Genomic DNA, 24,630 nt, shown 5'->3' with positions numbered 1-24,630 from the left:
AGAAGACCTTACACTTTGTCAGACAAATGGCTGTCCAATCTCTCATTAAAAACCTCAAGGGATGAAGCACCCACAACTTCTGAAGGCAAGCTGTCCCACTATTTAATTGTTCTCACTGTCAGGAAATTTCTCCTTAGTTCTAAGTTGGCTCTCTCCTTGATAATTTTCCATCCATTGCTTCTTGGTCTGCCCTCAGGTGCTTTGGAGACTATCAATCAAAGACTGGACACCGCTCTGATATCTCTCACCCATAGCTATATATCTGTTCCAGAAATTTAAAAGTTAACTTTCCCCATGTCTTTCAAATACTACAGTGTCCCAGCAATTTAAAGTTTGTCCTTTGTAATCCTTCCCAGAACAGTTTCATTCAGGCTTCTTGCCGGCTTTGGGACTTAATAATTCATCGGATGTCATGCTGCATGTTGAAGAAACTGCAAATGAAGCTTAGGAATGCCACAGCTGCTGGACTTGTGTAGCTGTTAAAAGGACTAAGGACTATCTTGGAAAGCATTCTGAAACCTAGCTGTAGGATAGAAGATTAATAACTGGCCCTCAAATGCAGGAAGGGGGAAAAAAACATCCTTCCTGTTTTAAAAGTAATGTGCAAAGAATAGTTGGGATTTGTTTGGGCAAGATTCAGCAATTCTTATTTTAAGTATGTTCTTTTAAAGCTAATTGATTGTATCAGAATATATGTATATAAAGATCTATTTTCAATTAGTATATTTATCTAGAAATTTATGGTGGATATTTTGGAAATTGTTTTTCCCCCTCCATTCCTAAAACTACTTTTTATACCATTATTTCAACAGAGCCAAATCGCGTGGCTTGTCTTTGTGAAGGTTAATTTCTCTAGGATTCTTTGCTTTTGGGCTGCCCAGCCCTATGGTAGCTTCACAAGAGGTTGGACCACCATATATAAGATTTTGGAAATTGTTGCTTCTGGGGTTGATTGGATCATCCCTCGTTTTTGTGCTGTCTGGGCACAGGGAATTTGATCTGCTGTTTTGAGTACAATGGCCTGTGCTTCATTAGAAAAAATTGGCAACCTCCAGTTATTATTTTCCATGTATGAAGAATTGTATTATTCTTACAAGTTGCTGAGCACAAATAAAATAGCCTGTTCTTTGTCCTATTGAAAAGGTTGTCTGTTCCCTTATAAATCTATCCTGCTTTGGAAGACCAATTGATGGCAACCAAGAAAGAGTCATTTTTGGGCCCAGTATACCATCTGTGGTAGAACAACATTCCTGGATGAGACTTGCTTATTATCAGTGCACAATGAAGACAATTTTATTTATTCTAGATATTAACTTCCTGGATTGTGTTAATGTAGCTTTTACGTCCTTTCTTTTATTTGTTCACGCTTCCCTCTCTAATTTCATTTTACTATGCTTTACATTATGGTAAGGCCCACTGTGTTCTATCTTTAAATTGCTGGCTGAATATAAAGACAGTCAGGCAAACTCTACAAAGGCTTCCATGCAAAGTTTCTTTATTGGATCACAAGGCATCCTCAAGGTATAACTCACAGTTATGTCGAGATTCATCTAATGTCCAAATCTTTGCATAGTTGACTTCATAGTGTGAAAATACAGTTATCTTCATCCCATAACGATGGAGCAAAGCAGCACAATGCTGCTTGGGTCCAAGCAAGAATAATGGAAACTCCCCCAATCCAACCAAGGGTCAATTCAGTGGCCAATCAGGATTACCGATGTGACCACATGACATGAACTACATTTCCCATGATGCATTAACTACATTTCCCATGAGGCACTCCCTTAAGGATACAGCTCCCATTTCCCAATTAACTATATACTGTCTGGACAGCACATGCTGGACATTTAAACCACAGCATGAAAAGACACAAAAAAAGTTTGAAATAAAAACAGTAATTTAGGTTGAAAGTATAAAAGGCAGGCTGGTAGAAATTGCAGAATTGGTTTATTGACTTCTTATCTTCAGTGACTTCCTCTGAACCACAACTGACCCTCTTTGGTTCAGGCTGAAAAACACGAACAGAATCAGATAACATCGGTGAAATGTCACTTTAAGCCAGTCTCCACAACTTCAACCCAGCGATCCCCTTTCGCAGACCTTCTGACAAGAAAATCAATGGGGGAGCTGGTCTCATTTTACAACTAACTTAACAGTTGCTATATTCACGTAAGAATTATGGCATAAAATGGGGCAAAACTCATTTAACAATTGTCTTGCTTTGAAACTTTGGGCTCAGTGGGGGTTGTAAGTTGTGGACAACCTGTACAATAGAATGAGGGATAAGGTTGACTGCATATTGGTCTAATAAGGAAAGAAAACCAAAACTCTCTTCTTTTTATTAAAAGATGGTTAGGGAAGATTTAGCTGAGCCTTATTTTTGTTTATTTATTTACTTATATTTTTTTTGAAGACAATTTATATCCAAAAATAGTAATGCAACATATCTTTCACATCACCAAGTGCAAAATGATGTATGTTCTGCTGCATATATAGCTTTCGCTGCTGTAAACATTCAGTACATCATGTTGGAAATAGCAATAGCACTTAGACTTATATACCACTTCATAGTGCTTTACAGCCCTCTCTAAGCAGTTTACAGAGTCAGCCTCTTGCCCCTCCAACAATCATTTTATCCACCTCGGAAGGACGGAAGGCTGAGTCAACCTTGAGCCTGGTGGGATTTGAACTGCCAAATTGGAGGCAGCCGGCAGTCAGCAGAAGTAGCTTGCAGTACTGTACTCTTAACCACTGCGCCACAGAGGCTCCATTGCAAATGTTGCAACTGTCACATTTTCAGCAGCTCCTTTATGTCTGTCTGTACATAAGTAAGTTTGTAAGCGGGTTGGTGTTACGTGAGTGTGAAATAACAGTATTGAAGTATGGGTGAACCTCAACCTACGACCTCAGTAGAGCCCAAAGTTTCTGTTGCTAAGCGAGATGTTTGTTAAGTGACTTCTGCCCCATTTTACGAACTTTCTCGCCACAGCTGTTAAAGGGAATCACTGCGGTCATTAAGATAGTAGCATGGTTGTTAAGTGAATCTGGCTCCCCTATGGACTTGACTCATTGGAAGGTCTCAAAACGGGGGGGAACCCTGGGGGACCCCAAAGGTCAAAAATATGAGTCAGTTGCCAAGCATCTGGATTTTGATCACATGACACTGGAGATGCTGCCACAGTCGTAAGTGTGAAAAATGGTCCTAAGTCACTTTTTTTTCCAGTGATGTAACTTTCCACGGTCACTGAATGAACTGTTGTAAGTTGAGGACGACCTGTATTCTCTGAAATACCTGTACCTCTACAACAACGGTGTCAAACTGGATTTATTCGAGAGCCGGATCAGCGCTGTAATTCTCTGCAGGCTGTGGGGGGAGATGGGATGGACGCCTCCTGCGGCACTTAGGTGGCCAGAGTGCCCCCCCGCAGCCCATTATGGCTGGCAGAGTGCTACAGGAGGCTGTCCAGGCCCAAAATGAGCCATGGAGGGGCGGTGTGTGCCTCCCCGTGCCCCCCCCCCATGCCCCAGTTTGGCTGCTCGAGGCACTCTAGGCCGGTCTTTTGCTATTTCCAAGCCAGCTCTGTGGGCCAGATTTAAGCACCCTGCGGGCCAGATCTGCCCTGCAGTCCTTGAGTTTAACCCCCCCTCCCCGCTCTACAAGAATCAGATGATAAGCCAAATTGAAATTGGCAATCTGGTGATTATTACAATATACTGTTTGGAACACATTTTGCCACAGCATTATAATCGCCTCATACCTTTGCAAGTCTGTTCTTGTAAACTTTATTGCTGACTTTTACAAGAATTCTCGCTATATGGTGAAGGCTTGTTTCTGAGATTCAGGTATCAAGTACTAAAACAGTAACTCTTCCCTCCTCTGGAAGCCTTTAATGCCCTATTGCAGGAAGAGAATTCCCTCACCCCCTCTAAATAATTACTCTAAAATTGAGAGTTGCTCTTCACCTCTTAGGAGCCTCAGGTGAATCGTTGGAAATAAAACAGCGAGCAGGAACTAAAGCTTGTTTTAGAGTTTGGATGCCTCTGAAGGGGGTGGGTGGGTGTCCTTTAGTTGAAAAGGAACGTCTGCTTGCGCATTTGGAGTCAGCAGAAATCGGATGGCAGATAAATTTAATTTGTTATGGTTGGACACGCAGTCAGCCAGGTGTTGAGAGTGGATTTGGCATTTTTGTCCACCCCTGGGATCCTTCCCGAGCACCTGGGATAGGTTCCTGTTGTTTAATAATATTCTTCTCTGTCTGAATTCTGAACTCCCAGAGCAGTTTAGCTTTTTCACTATTTGTCTATTTTGTGGTTCCACCAGTTCTGCTTCCAGGCAAGTGAGGTTTTTTTTTGTTTTTTGTTTTGGGGGGTGGGGGAGGTATTCCCATGCACTATTGTTACCTCCTTGTTTTGCAGTTATTTGTGGTCAATCTGTGTGATCTCTTTGCGGCAGATAATTGGGTGATCCACTATTTGGTCAGCTTCTTTTATTGTTATTATTTTAGCCATCCACAGTTATAGCTTCTAAACAGGGATCTTCTCTTCTCTTCTCTTCTCTTCTCTTCTCTTCTCTTCTCTTCTCTTCTCTTCTCTTCTCTTCTCTTCTCTTCTCTTCTCTTCTTCTTCCCTTCTTCTTCCTTCCCTTCCCTTCCCTTCCCTTCCTTCCCTTCCCTTCCCTTCCCTTCCCTTCCCCTTCCTTCTTCTTCCCTCCCTCCGTCCCTCCCTCTTATTTCCTCCTTCCTTCCTTCCTTCCTTCCTTCCTTCCTTCCTTCCTTCCTTCCTTCCTTCCTTCCTTCCTTCCTTCCTTCCTTCCTTCCTTCCTTCCTGCATCCCTCCTTTCCGCTTTTCTCTTAATTTGTCAGATCCTTTTGTAAGAAGAAAAAAGGGTATATGAAACCAGATAACTTTTTTGAGGGGGGAAGCAGCGGAGGTAAATGAAGTGTCTTTTTTTACGGACACGTTTTGTAAGCACATGGCATGCGTATATATTGCATTCAAACTCACAAATATGCAAAGCACAGCAAAATGAGGCAGTCTCGTCTGGGTTAGGAAGCTAAACAGGCCTTTGTTCTGCTTAGATAGAAGTATAACAGGGATCCCCACAGCCTTAGGCTACACACCGAGAATTTTTTTTAAAAAATCACCCAGGAAAAGGGCAAAGACAGATTAATTTCATATTCTACTTGGACATGTCCACGAAGCCATCATCCATCAAGCTTGTAATTGTAAAAGCCTTACAGTTTTATCTATATGTACGAATACAAATTTATTGAACACGTAAAAGTAATGATATCCAGATTTCCGCTTCAGACAACAAAATAGTAGGGAATGCTATGGGTTACATAGCATTTTTAGTGGTATCTACATGTCTGCTCTAAATTTTTAATTTCTTCTTGATGGTGGTTTTGCTGAATAGGAATAATTATATAGGCTATTGAATTGTGTGGGTCACTGTGTAGGAGAATTTGCAGGTTTTGTGTAGAACTAGCTAGCTAGCTCGACTTACAACCACAACATTTCCGTTGCTAAGTGAGGCAGTTTTTAAAAGGAGTTCTGCTCCCATTTTTTGACCTTCCTTGCCATAGGTGTTAAGTGAATCACTGAGAGTTATTAAATTAGTAACACGATTCTTAAGTTAAGTAGATTCCTCATTGACTTTGCTTGTCAGAAGGTCACAGAAGGAGGGAATCATGGGACACCAGGGCACTGCAACTGTCATAAATAAAGTTGCCAAGCATCTGAATTTCGATCTCTATGTGAACAGTCATAAGTGTGAAAAAGGGTCATAAGTCACCTTTTTCAGTGCCGTTGCAACTTTTAACGGTCACTAAACAAACAGTTGCCAGTTGAGGGCAACCTGTAGTTGCTTTAGCCAATATTCCAGTCAGTTTCTCATCTATTTTGGGGGGGGGGGTCAATTTTCACTATTGGTAATGTATTTGTAGCATGTGGACCCAGAGAAAAATTGTCCAGTTGTGTCATATTTGAAAGAAAGAAATAACATTAGGTGGTGATGTTCATCCCTGTTTAGGAATTATTTGCATTTTTTAAAAAAATAACTGTAATGATTATCTAAACCAGGGGTGTTAAACTCGATTTCATTGAGGGCCGCCTCAGGATTGTGTTTGACTTTGGAGGGCCAGACTGGGTGTGGCCAGCTCGATGTCACTCATGTCGGGGGCGCCTGTGGTGTCCAGAGCGCTCTGCCTCCTGAGCTGCATTTTCAGCTGCTATGGCCTCCTGCAACCCTCTGCCAGTGAAAACGGAGCTTAGGTGGCCCTCCCAAGCTCCATTTTTGCTGGCCCATGCACTGCAGGCCAGTCCTTTGCTGTTTCCAGGGCGGTCCTGCAGGCCAGATCTAAGTACCCTGTGGGCCACATCCGGCTCCCGGGCCTTGAGTTTGACACCCCTGATCTAAACGAGAGATTAAGAATAATGATTAGATATACAAGGAAACTCCTTGCCTGCCTGAACCTGGAAGTGAATAATTTGAGCATCGTTGGTTTGAGTTGTTACAACTTGCCCAACATAATGTGTTTCATACCACAATTTTCTTTTCTTTTAGTTTATCAGAGAAGATATGAAATATAAAGATGCATCTAATAAGCACAGCCACTTGCACAGGGAAGACAAGCACATCACCATTGAGGATTTATGGAAACGTTGGAAAACATCAGAGGGTAAGGTGTCCATTTTGTGCATTCCTCGGCTATGTTTAATAATAATAAAAAGCAATTTAATGCAATAGGAACTAAGAAAAGGAAGAAAGCAAAAGCTGAGGCATGTAAAGCCAAAGTATATAATGTAACATAAATCAATCTCTTAAAATAAATGCTTCCTGCTTTAGGCCTGGATCGCTTTGGGAAATGATAAACATTTGAGCTAAAGTCACAATTTCAGTGTTTGACAGAATAGAGTACAAAACATATTGTTAGCGTTTTGAGGCAAGTAGAAGGAAGTTATTGCCAGGTGTAAAAGTTCAGGTCCACATAATGTTCAATTCAGCTGATTCATTGCTAAAAGCTTAGGCACAGGAATCTTCTCAACAAAAGGCTATGTATGCCAGGAGTTAGATAAGAGCCAATGGCTTTCAAGGGTGGGGTAGGGTTGGACTTAGTTCACTTATGGCTACGTAGGGATTCTAGATTAATCCCTCTTTGACTCCATCCCCAAGTTTTGCCCCTCCTTCTCCTACACTTATACTGTCAAATCCGATTTTGGAAATGCAAGTAGAGTTAATATAGGACTAAATCACAAATCATCTTTAGTCAACAAGGATATCCCTTGGGATTTTTGGGATTTTTGTTCACATTTGTGCAGGTCAAGTGTTGGTTAAATACAACAACCCCTTGAATAGTTTAGGAAAGCAACTCCCAATAGCCCATATTCATAAGTATTAATCTCCCATATTTCAGGCAGGGTTTTTTTTTTTTTGCATTCTCGCTTACTGAAATTTGTGCAATTCAAGATAATTTGTTGTGTGGTTTGTGATTGCTAAAAAAATTCAATATTCTCTCGAATGCTTGTTTAAAAAAATACAGTTTTTACTGGAATTGGTGTGCATAAATTCTTAACCATTTCTCAACTGTTTAAATATTGAAGCTCTTACCTGTCAATACTTCTTATTTTTGTCTTATTTATTTATTGGTTTGTTTGGTAATGAAATGCCCAAAAACTTCTCTGCTGCTTCATTGTGGTAGTGGCACTCCTTGGAAAGAAGAAAAAAATAAAGAATTTTAAGAGTGCATATATAATTCCAGCAGGGTCACCAAAGAGATGAGTTGGCAGCCTTCATCTGCCTTCATCCTACTGCCAGCTAAAGCAAGGAGGCACTTATATTGGGAGCAGATGATCTCTTGAGTGGTAATATTTCATATGGCACGAAAGAAGACAATAATAAATCATTCCTGTATTTTACCAGAAGATCTCATAAATAGACATGATAAAATGATTGATGGTATAGCGCCTGATGATGGGCCCCTCAGGTCAGGTAGCATTCAACATGATAGCAGTTTTCCAATGTTTGAGGGGTTGCCATAAAGAAGAGGGGGTCCCCCTATTTTCAAAACACCAGAAGACAGGACAAGAAGGAATGGATGGAAACTAATCAAGGAGAGAATCAAACTAGAAATTGCCTAACGGTGAGAACAATCGACAAGTAGAATGTCTTGCCTTCAGTAGTTGTGAGTATTTCATCATGGAAGCTTTTAAGAAGAGACTGGGTAGCCATTTGTCTGAAATGGCCAGGGTTTCCTATTTGAGCAGGAGGTTGGACTACAAAACCTTCAACTCTTTTTCCGGATAAATGGTGTACAGTATATGACATGGCGAGATTAAGGCCATTGGGATATCTAGTTGCTCATTCTGCCAGGCAGGAAAAGGAAATAAGAAGCCACAAAGGCAGAATTACAATGGGAGCATGGCACAAAAGAAGCATGAAACTGGAAAAGCTGAACATGGTGAAAGACAAATCCATAATACGTTGACATCTTAAACATCAAATGGACTGGAATTGTACAGTCAGAAGATCATATTTCTATACAGTACAGATCTTATTTAATTTTAATTGTTTTTATATTTATCTCTTTATTGTTTGTAAGCTGCCCAGAATCAATCAACCAGTCTGTCTGTTTGTTTGTCCGTCCATCCGTCCCTCCCTCCTCCCTCCCTCCATCTCTCCATCTATCTATCTGTCTGTCTGTCTGTCTGTCTCCTGCCTCTATTATTTTTACAAATAATGACGGTGGTGAATATACCCAACACACCTTCCTCCTCCTATTTCATACCTACAGTTGAACTGGAATTCACAGTCTCCTGATTTCTAATCTGGTGCCTTAACCACTAGACCTTACTGGTGAGATGATGATGATGATGATGATGATGATGATGATGATGATGATGTGTGTGTGTGTGTGTGTGTGTGTGTGTGTGTGTGTGTGTACACTAGGTTGAGTACTAGAGTTATCAACACAGAAAGTGTTATGGATTTTCTTCCTCTAGTTTTAAAACCATGCTTATCTTCTTCCAGTTCAGCCTCCAATGTATAGGCAATAAATTCACATATCTAGATTTATTTGATTTGTCAATCGCTTACAAGATAATAGGTATAAGTAGAAACATAGTTATGAATCCATGAAATGGATACATATAAGAAAAATAGAACAAATAATAGGACAGAGATGGTAGGCACATTGGTGCGCTTATGCATGCCCCCTACAGACCTCTTAGGAAAGGGGTGAGGTCAATAGTAGACAGTCTAAGGTTAAAGTTTTTAGGGTTTGGGGAAGAAACCACAGAATCAGGTAGAGTATTCCAGACAGTGACCACTCTGTTGCTGAAGTCGTATTTCCTGCAATCAAGTTTGGTGCGGTTAACTGTGAGTTTGTATCTATTGTGTGCTCTTGTATTGTTATGGTTGAAGCTGAAGTATTCATCGACAGGTAGGACATTGCAATGTATGATTTTATGTACTATACTTAGATCGGACCAAAGACGGCGTATAGCTTGTAAAAGGACACAGAGAGAACTTACAGCCTTGTTTCATTCTGTTGCTTACCAGGAACCAACCTGTTTTGGCCTGTCCAACTGTTTCAGTTATATTTGGGCTCATTCTCATACCTGTAAGACAGCAAAATAATGAATTCCTTCCATTAGCCTGATAATGGACTAGAAGAATGGTACAAGAAATTTAAGTTACGGGAGGTGTAACAACAGAGGCTGGATTGGGACTCTGAAAATCTCTGCTCTAGGATGGATGAGGGAAGTACATTTAAACAGGCTATGTTAAAGAATATCTTAATCTGGGGAAGAACAAATGAAAACAGCTATTTGCCTCTTTGTCACCCAAAGGAAAATAAATACGAACATTGAAGGAAGAGCAGATGTTGGATAACCTGGGTAGTAGAATCAGACACCCAATATGTAGATGGTTATAAAACACAACTTTGTTGTTATTCTGCTAGAAAGCTGTTACCTGACCATAGTGTTGGCATCATCTTCATTGTTGAATAATTAATTGTGAATTAAATTAAATTCATATAAGAAAGCAGCTGTTTTGGGATATTGAAACTATCTCGTATAGCAGAATGATCCCAGGTATTCAGATGGCTTACTTTCTCTAATTAATATTACTGACTATGATTATTCCAGCCCATTAGATACTAATTTTGTAGGTAGTTTTCCTGTTGTTATTACATGTGGGTGGAATAAATGTACACATTTTAATACTGTTCTCTAATGTCTATCAAATCAAATCATGTATATCATGCATAAACATTTCTGACTCATTGTAAGCAAACTATGTATTATTTAGATTTTATTTACTTTTTTCCTGTAAATGGATCTTTGGTATAGACATCCATAAAAATTACCAAATAATTATGACCAGATGGCCTTAATTAAGCTTTCAGTTTGCTTTTAGGTATTAACTTGCTCTGTAAACAATTTCTCCTGGAGTGCTAAAGGCATGCTAGTTATTTATTTTCTGGGAATATAATTGTGCTGCTAGTTGCATCCATTCAGTGCCACCCTTTGCAAAACAAATTCATATTTTGTTTTGGGCCCGTGCAAAATAGGATGGTGGACAAAAACCTTCCATAGATTATAATGTTTGACTTCATGGTGAACCTATGTTTTAAAAGATTAAAAGTATTTGTTTCTTCCGCCCTCTACTTTCCCCAACTTTTTATTCACTCCTACTTACTTAATTGTCTATAAATTTGATTTAAAACGCTTATGTGAAAGATTGCGTTAATAACATCTGATTCTCTGAAGTTTCATAAAAGGAATTTGTAGCCAAATTATGCTCCAGCTGAACTGTCTTTCATGCAACAGCATGAAAGACTTCTTCTTTGATAAGACAACCATTTGAAGTTTTATTTTTAATCAACAATACTTCACCATTTCTTGATTGATTTATAAGTTGAATTAAAAACTAGGTTTTATTCTCTAGAAGCAGCCTACTTGTGTGCTGCATTAGTAACCCACCCTTATACAAAGAATTTCAAAAGTGTATGTCAGTAATGAAGAAGAAAAGAAATATTTGGGGTGAAAAAGAGTTGTGGCAGTGAGCAGATTCTAGAACTGAAATTAATAATAAAGCTGCTGGGAGCTAGAATAGTATTTGCTCAAAACTGGAAAAGTGAAAAGATTCTGATAGAAGAGAATGTGATCAGGAAAACATTGGAATGGACAGAAATGAATAGATTAACACTGGCAATTAAAGAAAAAGAACAAACTGAATATTATATGATATGGTAATTATTTTATCAATGGTTGGAAAAGAACGGAAATTAGAAATTAAGTATATGAACATAGAATATATAAATGTGTGTGTGTGTGTGTATGTATGTATATGATATATATATATATGGTGTGTGTGTGTGTATGTAGAGGGGGAGAAGGGAGAGAGAGAGAGAGAGAACACATATATGAACATATTAATATAGAGGGGAAAGAGTTAGGAAGGGGGTGGTTATAACAATAAGATATATTATGAATAGCAGCTTAAAATAAGAATGTAATGTACTTATTGCTGTTATGGTAAGGAAATTGTATTAACCATAAATATTATGGCACAAGATATTTGTACCCAGACACTGTTTAAAGAAAAGATGGAATGTTTTGAAAAATAAAATAAACTTAAAAAAATAATAATAAAGCTGTTGGTCAGGTCAATAGTAATAATAATAATTTTGGCAATTTCAGAACTCTCTTCATTCTTTATTTCTCTTTTATTGTCAACTTCCCCTTTTTTGGAGATTATAGCAGCACAACAAGAGCTTGGAAAGAGGGTATTCAGTGAAGAGTTCTGAGGGGATTTTTCCTCCCATTTAGTTTCCCACACACCATACCTGCTTCAGAAGTTGGAGATTATTTTTTTCCCAAGAGTTAGTGTTGCAAGGGAACCCAGTGGTGCTTTTTCAAGAGGCAACTGGACTTTGTTTTTCCACGGAAGACGTTTTGCTTCTCATCCAAGAAACTTCTTCAGTTCTGAGTTCTTCTTCAGTTCCGAACTGAAGAAGCTCCTTGGATGAGAAATGAAAAGTCTTCAAGGAAAAAAGAAAAAAAAAACAGTTGACTTTTTTTTTTTGGGGGGGATACCTTTGGGACAACCATGACCTGTCCTGGATGATTGAGACAGAAAAGGAAAAATAAGGAAGGAAAATGGGTTTGCGGAAAGAGGATACTCTAAAAAATACAACCAAATTTAGCAAGTGTAGCCAAATAGGGACCCAAAGTTGCCATTGTCCTGTAGACTTCGCAAGGACACAATGTGATGAAATATGCTACAGATAAGGACCTTCATTTCCATCACATAGAGATGTCAATTGGATACCTCAACATTGTGCCATTCATATTGATGAATTAATGTCTTCATTGAAGGGTGCATTTTTTCTGTTAGATCTGAAAACACAACCTTCTCTCCTGATCACGATCGGGCGTGTTCCTTGGAGTTGTCTCAGTCTCAGTTTCTGTGGGTAGCACACCCCCGTTTATCATTGCAGGCATGTAGTTGAAGCTTTTTAAAGGAATTTGCTGCTGTCTCTCTTGTTCTACTTTGTCCTACGTCTTTTTTCTTGAGAGAGTTCTATTGCAGGATAAATCTCCTAGTAAAATTAACATGATTCATCTTTGCGAGATCGTCAGCCACATTCCACAAGAAATCAATTTTATGGTGGACAGAACTCTCACTATTTCAGTAATGTGCTGCTGTATGGCAAAATTGTATGGCTTTCACTGAATTGTTCTTGTGATTGAGTTCAATTCAGAAGGGTCTTTTAAAACTCTTCCTTGCCTCAGAGTTATGACTAGAGAAATAAGTTTTTAATTTATATTTAGTATAGTCAATTCATTTATAAATGTTCAACTCAGTGATGCTGGAATAAGCAAGCTGCATATTTGTCAGCCTAAAATAATGCTATTTCCCCCCCGAAGCCGTACGCATCTACATTCAAAGAGTGATACCTCTGATGTTCTTAAGTACTTAATTTATTTACGTAGTGTTACCCATATTGAAGCATTTCAGCATGCTTTGTAATAAAAGCAGCCGGGTTTTTTTCTGGTTTTTTTTTTTGTTTTTTTTTTAAAGAAAAGAAGCTTAGTAGTAACAGTTAGGGATGTGCAGAGCTAAGAGCCATAAATGGAATCTTCTAGAAAAAATATGGTTTGGGGTGATTGCCAAGCTAGCTTCTAAATGGCACGGTCTAAAGAGAACCTTCCAGATTTAAATGGTGCATCGGCAAAATGTTGAAAATAAAAAGCAGGTAATAAAAGTACATCAGAAATTTAAAAAAAACAAAAAAAAACATAGTAGCAATCATTAGAAAAAGTACATTAGTTGACAATGTGTATTAACATATATGTCATCTTTATATTGGGCTCACGTGTAAAAATCAAGCTAGGACTTACTTTCAGGGTAGGTCATATTTTCGGGGAAAGAGGGTAGCAACTGTGGGTAGAAAGGTCATAAAATGGGGCCAAACTCACTTAGCTTAGCAATGGCAATTTTGGGCTTAATTGTGGTCATAGGTTGAGGATTAATTGTATAATTCATTAAATGCCAGACATGTTGTGTTTTGATATCTGTATACCGCTTGTGTTTCTTGCCTTTTTTACCTGTCATCGTCATTGTCTTCCTTTGGTGTTGTACACACACCAGAATTACACAACTTGCATAGGATTCTGAAGCAAACACATTGACTCCATTGTGTGTGTGTGAAAAGATCCCAAATCAATTCTGAAGCCAAGTTCTGCAGAAGAGGATGGCAAGGATCAAAAAGCTCTTGAATACATTTTATCAGTCACAAGATTTTATGTTTCAAAAGACGCCGTGGAATTTTTTAATCAAGGAATATTTTAAAGAATTACTTGCTTATAATCTTTTGATAATCTTCATTCTGATGAGCACATGATGAGAACAGCAGACTTGCCAGAAAAGCACTTTTTTTTTTTGGCTTTTTATTTGGACTGTTGATTGGGTTCTTGATCATCAGGGCCTGTGCAAAAATAACGTTTTTTTATATGTATGTGTTGCAGTTCACAATTGGACACAAGAAGCGACGCTTCAGTGGTTGGTGGAATTTGTCGAACTTCCTCAGTATGAGAAGAATTTCAGAGAAAATAATGTCAAAGGAACAACATTGCCAAGGTCACTTTTTTCAATCTACTTCATTTCAATAGAAGTTGTACCTTGATATTGTCCATTTTGATCTCTATTTGGGAAGAAGAAAGCCGGTAGAGTAGAGTAGAGGAATGGAGTGGAGTGGAGTGGAGTGGAATGGAATGGAATGAGAATAGAATAGAATAGAATAGAATAGAATAGAATAGAATAGAATAGAATAGAATAGAATAGAATAGAATAGAATAGAGAAAAAGAATGGGATGGGAATGGAATGAGAATAGAATAGAATAGAATAGAATAGAATAGAATAGAATGAATAGAATAGAATAGAAGAATGGGAATGGAATGGAATGAGAATAGAATAGAATAGAATAGAATAGAATAGAATAGAATAGAATAGAATAGAATAGAATAGAGAAAAAGAATGGGATGGGAATAGAATAGAATAGAATAGAATAGAATAGAATAGAATAGAATAGAATAGAATAGAATAGAGAAAAAGAATGGAATAGAATAGAATAGGATAGGATAGAAGAATGGGAATGGAATAGAATAGAATAGAATAGAATAGAATAGAATATAGATATTGGAATAGAATAGAATAGAATAGAATAGAATAGAGAAAAAGAATGGGATGGGAATAGAATAGAATAGAATAGAATAGAATAGAATAGAATAGAATAGAATAGAATGGAGGAATGAAGAATAGAACAAAACAGAACAGAACAACAGGTCATCATAAAAATGTATTCATCATAAATCATATAATGATTTAGGATACTAAATAAGCAATCAACATAAATCATACTAGGATACTAAAAAGAAGCATTTTCTGTGAAACATACTTTCTCTGTTTTTATCATGCTTCCAGCGTGCATTGAACATGAACAGTGAAATATATTGATGCCAAAGCGATTTAGATACATTTATGTTAAGATATTGTTTACAGATTCTTTTCTTTAGTGAAATTTACATGACGCAATTATATCTGTAATGATTATATATGATTATATGGCATTTATGTCCATTATTTTTAAATGCTTCCTAAAATTGTACCAATCTACACGTCTCTTGAGCAACAGCACAGCACAGCACACATCTCTTTAGTAGGAGCATTGTAAACTGTATTTCATATACAAGGGATTTAAGGGACAAAATAACAGCTTTAAGCTTTGCACTCATGGGACACACCCACACCCACAAACACCCCCCCCCACACACACACACCAAATTTAGCTTTCTGGACATGAAGTCTTTGCTCTCACCACAATACTGATGATGATGTGGATGTGGATGAAGGTGAGGAGGAGGTGGATGAGGATAAAGAGAAGGAGGTGATGGAGGTGGAAGAGGAGAAGGATATAACATTATTGAGGAAGAATGGATTCATCCCTTATGTAGGATGATCTGTAACCTGCTGCACAAATCTCACAGATGGACATTTTTGTATACAGGTAGTCCTCGACTAACAAAAGTTCATTTAGTGACCGTTTAAAGTTAACAATGGCACTGAAAAATGTGACTTATGACTATTTTTCACAGTTACGGCCTTTACAGCATCTCCATGATCAGGTGAACAAAATTCAGCCGCTTGGTGACTGGTTCATATTTATGACCATTGTTGTGTCCTGGGGTCATGGGATCCCCTTTTGGGATCTTCTGATAAGCAAAGTCAATGGGGAAGCCAGGTTCACTTAACAACCAGGTTACTAACTGAATAATTGCAGTGATTCCCTTAACAACTGTGGCAGGAAATGTCATAAAATGGGGCTAAACTCACTTAAAAAATCTCTCACTTAACAACAGAAATTTTGGGCTTGACTGTGGCTATAAGTCGAGGACTACCTCTATTTACTTTAGCATATTACAGACATATTATTTCTGTATCTGTAATCCATGAAACAGGTACCGTATTTTCCCGTCTATAAGACACTCGCATGCATAGGATGCCCCTCCCCCCACTTTTCTTACCCCAAATTCAGAAATCTGGAATGCCGCCGGATTTAAGTGCCGGTAGATGCCGGTCTTCCTTCCTGTGGGCCTGGGCAAGTGCTGGAGAGAGACGGGCCCGTTTCAGCGCCTCGCGCCCAGATGCCCTCACTTCCCCCCAAGTATTTCTTTGCTAACCTGAGGAGGAGCAGGGAGAAGAAAGAGGGAAAGTGGCCTCCTCCTTCCCTCACACCGGCTGCTCCGTTTCCCATTTCTCCATTGCAGCACAGCGCCCAGGATCCACTTTGATAGCCGGTGTGTGTGTGTGTGTGTGTGTGTGTGTGTGTGTAATTTAACTGGTTCACCCAAGGTGAGTTGGCTATCGCGGGAGGATGGGGATAGGCCACGCCTTCTCCTCTTGGCCCCCCCGTGTATAAGACGCCCCTCCATTTTCAAGTAAATATTTTAAAGAAAAAGTAGTGTCTCATACATGGAAAAATATGGTCAATAGAAAAAAACAGCGCCTCTGATTGTAGATTTTTGAACATGACACAGTGTGCATTTTAGTTACGCCCTTAACAGTTCTCTTCAAGACAGCGTTCTTAAAACCTCCATTTTATTGTGCACAGGATAGCAGTTAATGAACCTGCATTTATGATGTCTCAGTTGAAAATTATTGATCGGAGCCACAGGCAGAAACTTCAGCTGAAGGCCTTGGATGTGGTGTTATTTGGACCTCTTACACGTTAGTACATCTTCACTACCTTCCATAAAAGCATGCGTTATTTGTAACGAACTAGCAGAATTATGCTTTTTAATATTTCTCCCACATCTGGGCTTCAGGGTATAACCTAGTGGTATTTACAAGAATGCTATTACTTAGTGTCTTTGTGAATGAATGTCCATCCATTGTGTATATTTGTGTCGGTGAGGAGAACGAAATAAAAAGCAGAAGGGAAGATGTGAACATTTACATCAAGTGCCCAACTACTCTCTTGAATCAGAATAGAAAATACTAGTTGTTGTAGCAATACAACTTCTGACCTGCGGGCTTTCTTCCTGTACACATGCTGTATAAAGCCCATTCATAGGAGAACAATCCAGATCCAGTTGCATACAGGTGAAACTCGAAAAATTAGAATATCGTGCAAAAGTTCATTTATTTCAGTAATGCAATTTAAAAGGTGAACCTAATATATGAGATAGACTCATTACATGCAAAGCAAGGTAGTTCAAGCCATGATGTGTCATAATTGAGATGATCATGGCTTACATCTCATGAAAACCCCAAATCCACAATCTCAGAAAATTAGAATATTGTGAAAAGGTTCAATATTCTAGGCTCAAAGTGCCCCACTCTAATCAGCTAATTAAGCCATAACACCTGCAAAGGGTTCCTGAGCCCTTAAATGGTCTCTCAGTCAGGTTCAGTAGGAAGCACAATCATGGGAAAGACTGCTGACCTGACAGTTGTGCAGAAAACCATCATTGACACCCTCCATAAGGAGGGAAAGCCTCAAAAGGTAATTGCAAAAGAACTTGGATGTTTCCAAAGTGCTGTATCAAAGCACATTAATAGAAAGTTATGTGGAAGGGAAAAGTGTGGAAGAAAAAGGTGCACAAGCAGCAGGGATGACCGCAGCCTGAAGAAGATTGTCAGGAAAAGGCCATTCAAAAGTGTTGGGGACTTTCACAAGGAATGGACTGAGGCTGGAGTCAGTGCATCAAGAGCCACCACACACAGACGGATCCTGGACATGGGCTTCAAATGCCGTATTCCTCTTGCCAAGCCGCTCCTGAACAACAAACGTCAGAAGCGTCTTACCTGGGCTAAAGAAAAACAGAACTGGTCTGTTGCTCAGTGGTCCAAAGTCCTGATGAGAGCAACTTTTGCATCTCATTTGGAAACCAAGGACCCAGAGTCTGGAGGAAGAATGGAGAGACACACACTGCAAGATGCTTGAAGTCCTGTGTGAAGTTTCCATAGTCTGTGTTGATTTGGGGAGCCATGTCATCTGCTGGTGTTGGTCCACTGTGCTTCATTAAGTCCAGGGTCAGCGCAGCTGTCTACCAGGAAATTTTGGAGCATTTTATGCTTCCTTCCACAGACGAGCTTTATGGGGATGCTGACTTCATTTTCCAGCAGGACTTGGCACCTGCCCACACTGCCAAAAGCACCAAAACCTGGTTCAATGACTGTGGGATTACTGTGCCAGCAAACTCACCTGACCTGAACCCCATAGAGAATCTATGGGGCATTGCCAAGAGAAAGATGAGGGACATGAGACCAAACAATGCAGAAGAGCTGAAGGCCACTATTGAAGCATCCTGGTCTTCCATAACACCTCAGCAGTGCCACAGGCTGATAGCTTCCATGCCACGCCGCATTGAGGCAGTAATTGCTGCAAAAGGGGCCCAAACCAAGCACTGAGTACATATGCATGCTTATACTTTTCAGCGGTCCAATATTGTTCTATGTACAATCCTTGTTTTATTGATTGCATGTAATATTCTAATTTTCTGAGATTGTGGATTTGGGGTTTTCATGAGCTGTAAGCCATAATCATCACAATTATGACAAATCATGGCTTGAACTATCTTGCTTTGCATGTAATGAGTCTATCTCATATATTAGGTTCACCTTTTAAGTTGCATTACTGAAATAAATGAACTTTTGCACGATATTCTAATTTTTTGAGTTTCACCTGTATGTTAGGAAAATTAAAATGTTGAAAATCTGTAAAGCCGCTTTAGTTTTTGTGGTGTTCTCCTTCTCGCCTTTGCCTCAGTTTGGAAAGCCTGTTGCATTCGCATACAGCAACCTAAGACTCTGCTATTCAAATATAATTTAGGCCAGGCACTTGAGAAATTGTGATTATTAATTGCTTCCCAGGGCCGAGGGGATGCTTTACATTTTATTTCTTTTCATTTTGTTGAGTCACAAATGACTGAAATGGACTTGGATATGCATCTTAGGCTGGTAAACTATTTTCTGTGTTTATTTATTTATTTCAGATTTGTTTTGCGAGGCTATTTTAGACTCACACCTGCCCAACTGGATATCTTGTTCTTTAAGCAAGTCAAATAGCACCCTGTGAGATTATTATGGGATTCTTTCAATTTCAGAAGTGTGGGGGCAGATCCCAGCTTACAGAATGCAACCCTCAAGCTGGTTGATGCACTTAGTTCTTTGGAAACAGGTTTTTTTTAAGTAAAATAAATAAATAAAATTGGACTAGGTTAGATCCTGTGAAAGAGGACATAAATTCAAGTAAGGTAGTTTTCAAAGCAACAGTTGACTCCGAGCTCATCAAGCTAAATGATGATTAGTGGAAGGCGATATATTTTCAACGGTTGGCCTCGTGCTGCCAGCTTTTGAGTACAGGTAATCCTCCGGTTACAATAGCTCATTTATTGACCGTTCAAAGTTACGTCACTGAAAAAAAGTGACTTATGACTGTATTTCATACTTAATGACTTAAAACAACTGCAGTGATTCACTTTTAACAACTGTGGCAAGAAAGCTCGTAAAATGGGGCCAAACCCCACTTAGCAACATAAATTTTGGGCTCAACTGTGGTCATGTTGAATTTTAATTTTTTTTTAAAAAGATGTAATTCATATTGGGGCTGGTCGGTCCTTTTGACTTGAATCCAAAATACTGCATCAGAATGCAGAAGAGAAATGAATGCTGCAATTGGGTGGCAGTTCATTAAAGTAGCTGGATCCTTTTCTGTATTTCCATAACAAGTTATATTACAGTCCTGGAAACAGTTCTTTCAGCGATACTCTTTAGAAGTCAGTCTGAAGCCCACCTGCCTTGCTTTTACTGTAGTGAACCTGTATGGGAAATAATTTTCAAGAGGAATGCTTTTTAGAATGGCTGGTTTAAATGTAACAATGTTAAGTAATTTTGGGTTTCCTTAATTCTTTCTCCTATGCTCTGCCAACCACAATGAGGTTGGTGCGTTTTTGTTTCTCCTTTTGTGATGACCCAGGGTGGGATACAAAAGCAACAAAGTCACAGAAACAGGTGAAGTCCCTTTAATTCCTTCAACTTGGCTTCAAAGGTCCAATTATCACTCACTGGAGAAAAAACTCCCCCACAAACAGTTGCGAAAAGGAAGAAATTCCATTCAAACTCAAAATACATATAAATTATAAATAGAAAAAAACAACACAAACCACACTGAAGCAATTAATGAGACAAGCAGGTTAAGGGCTTGAAGATGTCCACAGATATCGAAATACACACACTGGGAAGGACGCTAGAACTCAGATAAGAACTGAAATACTAGAATTATTTCACACTTTGTTTCCAGCACTGGGCTATGCGCAGTTTGTCCTTTTAAACAGTCCTCACAGCTGCAGCCCATGAAGGGGATCGGGACCCTTTCCTCCCCCATAGACCACCCCATTCATGTTGCTCTCTTATTCGCTCCTCCCTGCGTGCCCTAGGATGAAGAGGCGATGGGCCTGGGTCCTCCTCTGACTACTCAGCCAGCCTCTGCCCTTCCTCAGTTTCCTTCACAACCTTGGGAGCCACACTCCCACTCCTTGTTGGCTATTCCTCCTCTCTCTCGGAATCAGATTCTAACAGGGGCATCACACATTTAGATGAATTAACTTAGCCTGTGATCAAAGCCTAAACTTTGGTTATTTATTTTACTGTGGTTAATTAGTAAAGTGGAAACAAGCCAAATTTGCAAACTCTACCACAAGACGTGTCTGACTAACATGTACTTTCTACTAAAAGAGAATTTTCAAAATCTTTCTCAAGTTTACGTCCGAGAAGAAATAGCAGTGTGTCTATTTTCTTTATCCGAAAAATGCCGAAATACATTTTTTTTCCAAACTCACCTAACTGTTTTTTCTAGGCCCACCCCACAATTGGATGAAAGATTTTGTACTCACAATCTCCATCATGATTGGTATCGGCGGTTGCTGGTTTGCCTATACGCAGAACAAGACTTCAAAAGAGCACGTTACCAAAATGATGAAAGACCTGGAAAGTCTCCAGACCGCCGAACTATCCCTTTGTGAATTGCAAGAAAGGTATTTGAGAACGCCTGGGATAATATACTCCATTAAGGTGTTCAAAAACTTTACCCAAATTGTTATTACAAAATATGACAGGCCCCAAAGCTGAGAAAACATTGGCTTCCAGCTGCCCCTTTGCTTTTTACATTCTCCCTATGTTAAGCTTAGTTAAGTTCGTTAACGTAAGTTAAGCTTGTGTTAAGAGGAATAATTGACATGTTTGATTAAGCCAAAATGCTCCTGGTCTGATTTAGCATAATTTCAGAATAAAACCCGACCGATTTGTCAACAGATTGGCAATCATTCACTGTTCTTCCTCCACTTTTATGCGAAGCTTAGAATCATGTTAATGTGTTTGCCCAAGTGAATTGAACCGAACGAGATAAATGTGGTTATTTTTTTGCTAAAAATGTTTACCTTCAAAGGCTTGAAAAAGCACAGGAAGAGAATCGAACCGTTGCCGTAGAGAAGCAGAACTTAGAACGCAAGATGATGGATGAAATCAGCGATGCCAAGCGAGAAGCCTGCCGGCTCAAAGAGTTGAGAGAAGGAGCCGAGTGTGAACTCAGCAGACTAAAATACGCAGAAGAGGAGCTGGTGCAGGTATTTTTCAAGTTACAGTCTAAGTTTTAGTTTCCATCTGGGTTCCGTGGTGCTTGCAAAAATTCTTGTAAAAAACGTTGAACTCTGCATCTAACAGCAATTATCTCTGTCTATGGAGACTTTCAGCCATCCAGGTCATGGTTGTCCCAAAGGTGCTTTTTCAGGAGGCAACTGGACTGTGGGTTTTTTCTTTGAAGACGTTTTGCTTCTCCTCCAAGAAGCTTCTTTAGCTCTGACTGGATGGTGAGGAATGGAAGGATTTATACTCCATGCAGATAGCTGGTCATTTGCATTCTTTTAGAGAGTCGTTGAGACCACTTGGGGTTTGTTTGTGTCCTCAAAGTCACCTGAGTAGTGCAAATGGGTGTGGACAAACCCGCATGTGGCCTCAACGACTCTCAAAGGATGCAAATGACCAGCTGTCTGCAAGGAATATAAATCCTTCCATCCTCTGCTATCCAGTCAGAGTTGAAGAAGCTTCTTGGATGAGAAACAAAACATCCTCAAAGGAAAACCAGAAAGTCCACTTGCCTCTTGGAAAAAAAAAAAAAAAAAGCACCTTTGGGACAGCAATTATCGCTGTACATTTCTTTGATAAAGGCCTGCTCTACTGTGGCTTTTGAAGGGCAGAATAGAAGTGTCCAATCTGGAATTGGATCTGATCTTCAAACGAAAGGGCCTCCATCATTATATTCTAGAAAAATAAACAATAAAGTCAGAAATAAATGCAACTGTAAATTGGCGAGGCAAATTGAGGTCAGTCACAGAAATGCATTTCAGAAAGCGGAACTATGTGGATAAAAACAGGATAATTTTATCTATGGGAGTAGAAAACGGAATGTTTACAGGCTACCTATGCAACAAACTAGAAGAAGATGTAGATTCATCTTCTATTTGGCTAACTGAAGGCTTTTCTTTCAGATGTATCAATTAATTGATCGATTCATTACCCCCTTATCCTAGCCTTACTTATAAATAGAATAGAATAACAGAGTTGGAAGGGACCTTGAAGGTCTTCTAGTCCAACCCCCTGCCTAGGCAGGGAACCTTACACCACTCCAGACAAATAGTTATCCAACATCTTTTTAAAAACTTCCAATGTTGGAGCATTCACAAGTGATTAATTGTTCTAACCGTCAGGAAATTTCTCCTTAGTTCTAGGTTGCTTCTCTCCTTGATTAGTTTCCATCCGTTGCTTCTTGTCCTGCCCTTAAGTGCTTTGGAGAATAGCTTGACTCCCTCTTCTTTGGAGCAGCCCTGAGATATTGGAAGACTGCTATCATGTCTCCTTCTTTTTACTAGACTAGATAAAATGTTCAACTGGTTCTGTCAGACGTTGTCTCGGGCAAAATGGTTAATGGCCCAGCGTCTTTTATCAAATCTATCGCCTTTTCATCCCCCACTTTAGGTCCGTATGGCCTTAAAAAAGGCAGAGAAGGAGTTTGAACTGCGAAGCAATTGGTCTGTTCCCGATGCGCTGCAGAAGTGGCTGCAGCTCACGCACGAAGTGGAAGTCCAGTACTACAACATTAAGAGGCAAAATGCAGAAATGCAGCTAGCCATCGCCAAGGATGAGGTAAAGCTGCACGCTTGAAAATTATTTGGGTCAAAATGGAAGGTTGTGGGCTCGGTGGCTGTCGATCAACATCTCAGGAATGTAGGGTTATCACCACAAGCCGGCTCGGCGGTGTAACTTTCTTGAGAGGTCCTCAATGTTCCATTTGCTCTTTTAAAAGGCCACGATTGGGACACCTCAATCTGCTGGCCTTAGGAGAACAGAACAGAAACAGAAACAGAAACAGGAAATAGAATAGGAAATGGAATTGGAATTGGAATTGGAATTGGAATAGAAATAGAAATAGAACAGGAAATAGAATAGAACAGGAAATGGAAATGGAAATAGAAATAGAACAAGAAATAGAACAGGAAATGGAAATAGAATAGAATTAGAATAGAATAGGAAATAGAATAGAACAGGAAATGGAAATGGAAATGGAAATAGAATAGAATAGGAATAGGAATAGAATAGAATAGAATAGAATAGAATAGAATAGAATAGAATAGAATTCTTTATTGGCCAAGTGTGATTGGACACACAAGGAATTTGTCTTGGTGCAAATGCTCCAGGATGCTGAGATGCTGCAGCGTAATAATGGCATGGTTTCAAATCATCCAGAGGAAGGATGGAACTTTCTGCTCCTGGATCTTGAAATCCATTTCAAATGGTGTGAAAAAGGGGGTAACCCGTTGAATTCAAGAGTGCCACATTCCCCTGTCCCGTCCCCCACCCCCATTCTCAGGCCTGTAACCTCTGTTTTGAAGAGTTGCACCCTCCATAGCTTTCCCTGGGATTCTCTCAGCTTTTCTACTGGACGCAGCCAGACCAGATATTCATGACTTGATTTTTTTTTTAAAAAAATGTTATTTTTGCCTATGCTTTAAATCAGGAGTCTCCAACCTTGGCAACTTTAAGACTTGTTGGACTTCAACAGCAAAGCTGGCTGAGGAATTCTGGGAGCTGAAGTCCACAAGTCTTGAAGTTGCCAAGTTTGGAGACCTCTGAAATAAGGTTTCAGCCTTGACTATTACATGTTTCTGTTACTGGTCACTGAAGACCATCTGCAGATCTCATTGACCATGGGCTCAAAAGCAGCATCCCGTAGTCTACCCAAGTGACCAAAGGGAGAACAACATCTGTTTTGTTTAGAAGATGCCACTAAGACAGAATGTCTCTTCAGCTACCGACCACAAGAAAGGAAATTCGTCTCTCTTCCCCTTCAAATCCCTGTGATGTTTCATTTCAGGCAGAAAAGATTAAAAAGAAGAGAAATACTGTATTTGGAACATTACACGTTGCACACAGCTCTTCACTTGATGAAGTGGACCACAAGATTCTGGAAGCAAAGTAAGACATTGAGTGGGCATGATGCCCTTTC

The 24,630-nt window shown here is 39.4% G+C and overlaps 1 protein-coding gene and 1 long non-coding RNA gene across 4 annotated transcripts in view; one reads left to right on the top strand and one right to left on the bottom strand.

The window, feature by feature from the left end:
- Positions 1–24,630, top strand: part of STIM2 (stromal interaction molecule 2) — a 94,038-nt gene that overhangs the window by 57,076 nt on the left and 12,332 nt on the right. For all 3 annotated transcript variants that reach the window (XM_026687712.2, XM_087963505.1, XM_087963506.1), the window contains 7 exons: positions 6,566–6,680; positions 14,038–14,149; positions 16,681–16,796; positions 20,929–21,106; positions 21,517–21,694; positions 23,103–23,270; positions 24,499–24,599. In XM_026687712.2, the coding sequence (XP_026543497.1) occupies positions 6,566–6,680; positions 14,038–14,149; positions 16,681–16,796; positions 20,929–21,106; positions 21,517–21,694; positions 23,103–23,270; positions 24,499–24,599 (968 nt within the window). The remainder of the gene's footprint in view (positions 1–6,565; positions 6,681–14,037; positions 14,150–16,680; positions 16,797–20,928; positions 21,107–21,516; positions 21,695–23,102; positions 23,271–24,498; positions 24,600–24,630) is intronic.
- Positions 1,904–9,622, bottom strand: LOC148130753 (uncharacterized). The gene is made up of 3 exons (XR_015749282.1): positions 9,532–9,622; positions 7,610–7,708; positions 1,904–2,008 (listed from the first exon to the last, which is right to left on the bottom strand). It is a non-coding gene; the product is annotated as an uncharacterized LOC148130753 (long non-coding RNA).

The sequence above is a fragment of the Notechis scutatus genome, chromosome 4 (genome assembly GCF_049901735.1).
Source record: "Notechis scutatus isolate UNSWTSFEM ecotype Mainland chromosome 4, rNotScu1.2, whole genome shotgun sequence".
Lineage (NCBI taxonomy): Eukaryota > Metazoa > Chordata > Lepidosauria > Squamata > Elapidae > Notechis > Notechis scutatus.
This window is presented reverse-complemented; position numbering and strand designations above follow the sequence as displayed.